The 5,402-nt window shown below is 37.0% G+C and overlaps 1 protein-coding gene across 1 annotated transcript; it reads left to right on the top strand.

Moving 5' to 3' along the window:
* The first annotated feature begins 233 nt into the window (after nt 1-233).
* On the top strand, nt 234-1,880 carry LOC130961226 (putative disease resistance RPP13-like protein 1). Its single transcript, XM_057886980.1, has one exon. The coding sequence runs from the start codon at nt 234-236 to the stop codon at nt 1,878-1,880; it is 1,647 nt and encodes a 548-aa protein (XP_057742963.1).
* The last annotated feature ends 3,522 nt before the right edge of the window (nt 1,881-5,402 follow it).

Below are 5,402 nucleotides of genomic sequence, written 5' to 3'. Positions count from 1 at the left end.
GATAATCTTAGGGATGCTGTTTACTGTGCTGAGGACTTGCTGGACACCGTCCTCGCCAAAGCTGCCACACAAAAAGAGGAAAGTTCTTCCTGGTGGTCCCCTAGCTTCTTCATCAACCGAGATAGGAATGACATGGTAGAGAAGATGGAAGGGGTGGTTAGAAGAATAGAGGATCTTGGAAAACAAAAAGATTTTCTTGGTCTTGAAAGATTCCCACTAGTGGCTCATCATGGATGACTCCATCCAGTTCTCTTGTGAGAGGGAATGTGTATGTCAGGGAGGATGACAAGAAGGCCTTAGTCAAGATGCTGAAGGACAACAGTGAGCATCACCTGTCTGTGATGGCTATTGTTGGCATAGGTGGGGTTGGTAAAACAACTTTAGCCCAATGGCTGTACAACAATCAGGAGGAGTTCATGAAGGGATTTGATCTGAAAGCATGGGTTTGCATTTCGGAGAAGTTTGAAGTTGTTGAGACAACAAGGAATGTCATAAAGCAGATCCATGGAAGTACTTGTAGTCTGGATGATTTCGATTTACTTCAAAATGCTTTGAAAAAAGAATTGTCCAATAAGAAGTTCTTTATTGTTCTGGATGATGTTTGGAGTGATGATGGTGACAAATGGAGTAATTTTATGACCCCTTTCCAACAAAATGGAAATAAGAGAAGTATTATTTTTCTGACTACTCGAGAGGAAAATGTTGCTTTTGCAGTTCAAAATTGTCGCCCTTATTTTCTCAGGAAGTTGTCTGAGGACTATTGTTGGTCAGTGTTTGCAAAAAATGCATCTTTTCCAGAATCAAATGGGAGAGCAGCACTTGAAGAAATAGGCAGAAAGATTGTCAAGAAGTGTGATGGATTGCTATTAGCTGCAGAAACACTTGGCCGCTTGTTACTTACTAAGCATGATGTTGAGGAATGGAACAAGATACTAATGAGTCATATTTGGGAATTTCCGGTGAATAAGAGTAAGATTATTCCAGCATTACCGATAAGTTACTTCCATCTTTCTCCACATTTAAAGCGTTGTTTTGTTTATTGTGCTTTATTTTCCAAGGATTATCCATTTAAAAAAGATGAATTAATCCTTTTGTGGATGGCAGAAGATCTTCTACCACCACCAAAAAGAGGAAAGAGTTTGGAAGAAGTTGGTTGTGAGTGTTTTGATAAACTAACTTCCAGATTATTTTTCACGAAGACAAAAGGCTTTGATCATTTTTTTGGGATGCATGATCTGTTGCATGACTTAGCAATATTCCTTGCTGGAAATTTCTATTGCAACTCAGAAGAACTTGGTAAAGAAGAGGAGATAAAGATTCAGACTCGGCATTTTTGTGTAGATTTACGTCATTGTAGCTCAAAACTTTATAATTCTATTTCTAAAGTAGAATCTTTGAGAACATTATTATTGTTTGCCAATTTCTCATCTCCCAATTGCAACATTGAAGCGGCAACATGTGAGATATTATCAAAGTGTAAATACTTGAAAGTTTTATCCTCTGATAAACTTGATGTGTTGCCTAATTCAACAGGAGAATTGATCCATCTCCGCCACTTGGATCTCTCTTATACTCGTATAAAGACATTGCCTGATTCTTTCTGCAGCTTGTGTAATTTGCAAACATTGAAGTTGCGTCGTTGTTTTGAGCTTACTACGCTGCCTAGTGGTTTGCATAATCTTGTGAATCTGCCGCATCTTGATATCAGAGGAACTTCTTTGGAAGAAATGCCCGGAAAAATGAGCAAATTGAATCAGTTGCACGTTTTAGGTTCCTTTATCGTTGGCAAGCACGAAGACAATGGAATCCAGGAGTTAGCAGGGCTGGTAAATTTTCACGGATCCGTTGAGATTAAGGGTGTGTTTGGCAAACCAGTTTGAAAGGATAAAAGTGCGTTAAAGTTCTTTGAACGCTGTTTTTTTATGTTCGGCAATCTTTTTCTTCTAAACGCAGAAGTGATTTTGCAGCTTAAAAACGTGTTTACTGAAAGTAAAAAATTATTGCTTCTGCGTTCACTTTAAAATATGACTTTTAATGATCATTATTAGTTTTTTTCAAAAGAATTTTCATATTTGTTTCAAGTCATTTTAAATATTTTAAATTCTTTTTCAATTTTTAGTACTTTTTTTTATATTTTGATTTTTTATTAAATTTGTTATTGTAATTCTATTATAATATGAATTATTGATCTTATTAAAAATGATAAAATAAATAAAAAACTAATCATATATAATAATGGAATTATAAGTAATAAAATTTTACAGTACAAAATAACACTAAATAAAAGAATACTGAGAGTACTAAAAAAATTATAGAATATTTTTTTGTTTGACATTCTAAAATTTATTATTATAATTTTTGTTCATTGTTTATTATTCTAATTTGTTATAATATGTGATGAGTTTGGAAAACTCTTATTTAAATTTTGATGATGAACAAACATTATTAAATATTTAATTACAAAATTATTAATTTGATCTTAATTCATATTTGCTTAATTAATAATTTTGATTGTGCAGACTTTGTGTTGGGCCAAAAATGAAATTCTGGTTTAAGCCCAATTAGGTTTGCTACATACTTCTCATGCCATGAAGCTGAATTATTAATTGGGCCAGAATAAATGTTATTGATGCAAGCCCAAGTGAATGCTTTCTTATGTGCTCAATGCTTGATCAAAACTTACCAGGAAAGCAAATGCTTTTTAGTGGGCCAAAATTCAATAGCCCAATGTGTTTTATTCATGCTATGGTCCGAAAGGAAAATGATTTTGGGACAAAATGAAATCTATTGCTACCAAGCCCAATGTTGATGAATGTTTCCATGCCTTATTCGAATCCATGAAGCAAATGAAATGCCTAAATGCTTCCAACGGATTCCACTTCATTATTTTGAAGGATTTCAAATTTAATTAATGCATTGGAAACATAAGAAAGAGAGAGAAGATTGATTTGATGGCTATTATGACACTACACGCTACTCAACAAAGGGAAGTGGGAAACTTGAATTCACTTTTACTTTCTCTCTCTTTGTTCATTGATTATTGTTCAAATCCATTGAATACTTTCTCTCTTCTCTCTCATCCCTTTCCTCTTCTTTCTTCGGTCATTAACCAGGAAGCCATGGAAGCTACTTGGGGCTACCAAAAGGAAAAGGAAAGCAAGCCTAAAGACCATCGAGTTGATGGCACGAAAAAGAAAAAGAAAAGTATGCTGTGACTGAGATTATCACCTAATCTGGTAAGATTTGGTGAGGTAATCTCGGATCCTTCATACTCAAAAGAAGGATGAAGATTCGGCCAGTAGGGAAGATCCTTGGAGGCATGGCTTGTCTTTGATTCTGCTCAACCACCACAGGGAGTAGCTAGAGTGGCGAAGTGATGGTTGAAGGCAGAGATTGAAGCAGATGAAGTCATCATCATCATGAAGCATCAAGGGCCAGAAATCCATCTTGGAGAGGAAGCCAAGGATGGAGCGCTCGGATTGATGAAGAGTGATGATCAAGGAAGGACTAGAGGTATTTGCATGTTGGTTTCTGCATGAGTTACCTTTTCTCTCTGGGTGGCCGAACCGGTTTTTTTTTGTTGAAGGAAAGGAAGCTAAGCTCGGGTTTGTGTTTCAACTGTGAAGGCTTCACTTCTCTATAAAAGAGGTGAACAGTCATGGTTTGATTCAAGGAGTAAGATTTGAGAGTGCAAGGCACAGAGTTCTCAGAGCTACCTAAGCTAGCAGTTCTCTTCTCCTTCAATGTTTTCTGTTTTGTATTTTTCTGTTTAATTTTGTCATGTCTTGAGTCTCATGGAAAAAGGCAAACAGTGAGATTTGTATGAAAAAGCCATAGAGCGGAAAAAGGCAGAGAGTGCAAAATTAAAAGAAAAAGTCATAGATGTCTTAGAGTTCCTTTGTACATCTGTGTTGTGTTTCATGATTCTGTGGGAATCCTCTTGTAAGTTGGGTTAGCACTTTGCAAGTTGTAATCTGGATGATTATAGTGAAATTCCATCATTGTTGTGATGGAGACTGGATGTAGGCTGCACTGCACTTAGCAGCTGAACCAGGATATATCTGGGTGTAATCTTCTCTCTCTCCTACTTCACTTCTGTTTTTACTGTTCTAATGCAAAGTCAAAATGTCTCATGCCAAGTGACGAGATAAAATGAAAATGTCTCGTGACTAAGGACGAGATAAAACAGAAAAGTCTCCTCTAAAGTCCAGCAAGTGTTAGCAAGCAAAAAGGGGGCTAAGATTCAACCCCCCCTTCTCTTAGCCACTGAAACCATCAATTGGTATCAGAGCTTGGTCTCAAAGAGATCAAGCTTTGCAGCTTGGAGTAAAGATCCTCTTACAATCTGGTTGAAGGTCAATCAAGCAACAGACCTCCTCTTTTCAATGGGAAAAACTATACCTATTGGAAGGAGAGGATGAAGATATTTGTACAAGCCGTGGATTACAGACTTTGGAAGATCATCTTGGAAGGTCCTAAATTTCCCACTACCACAAATGCTCAAGGAGTAACCTCTCTTAAACCAGAAGCAAGCTGGACCGAGGAAGATAGGAAGAAGGTGGAGTTAAATGCCAAGGCAACCAATCTGCTCAATTGTGCTATCAGCTTTGAGGAGTACCGACGAGTATCACGATGCACAACGGCAAAGGAAATCTGGGACAAGTTGCAAATCACTCATGAAGGAACTACTCTTGTAAAGAAAACTCGGACGGACATGTTAAACAGGGAATATGAGATGTTTGCAATGAAGGAAGGAGAGTCCATTGATGAACTGTTTGAACGGTTCAATATCATCACTGTTGGCTTAGATGCTCTTGGAATCACACATTCAGAATCTGTGCTAGTGAGAAGAGTGTTGAGATGTCTCACGAAAGAGTGGGAAACAAAAGCTTTAATTATTTCTGAGAGCAGCAACTTAGATTCCATGACACTTGATGATTTGAGAGGAAATTTACTTGCTTTTGAAAACTCCTATTTGAAAAAGGATTCAAAAAAGAAAGGAATTGCATTTTCTTCTATGACTAACCCTCTGGATGATGAATCCAGTGATAACTCTTCTGAAAATGAGTTTGTGTTGTTTGCAAAAAAATTCAGGAAAATGGCAAAGCTCAAAGGCAAAGGCGGCAGCTCAAGGAGGATGAAGAAAGATCTTAGCAAAGTAACCTGTTTCAATTGCAAGGAAATGGGGCATTTCAAATCTGATTGTCCCAAGTTGAAGAAGGAAGAAAAGCCGAGAAAAGGAAAGAAGAAAGGACTAATGGCTTCATGGGAAGAGTTGGAAAATGACTCAGATGATGATGATGAAAAATCAGAAATCAAGTCCCAACAGTGCCTTATGGCAGATCATGTAAATCAGGTAGTCTTTCATAACCCTGACACTGAAGATCTTCATCTTATGATAG

Source organism: Arachis stenosperma, chromosome 2, assembly GCF_014773155.1.
Source record: "Arachis stenosperma cultivar V10309 chromosome 2, arast.V10309.gnm1.PFL2, whole genome shotgun sequence".
In the NCBI taxonomy this organism is placed as follows: Eukaryota; Viridiplantae; Streptophyta; class Magnoliopsida; order Fabales; family Fabaceae; genus Arachis; species Arachis stenosperma.
Note: the sequence above shows the minus strand (reverse complement) of the source record. Positions and strands in the feature narration are given on the sequence as shown.

What these genes read in the sequence shown, in the direction of transcription:
- LOC130961226 (XM_057886980.1), top strand. Translation starts at nt 234, where the DNA reads ATGACTCCATCCAGTTCTCTTGTGAGAGGGAATGTGTATGTCAGGGAG.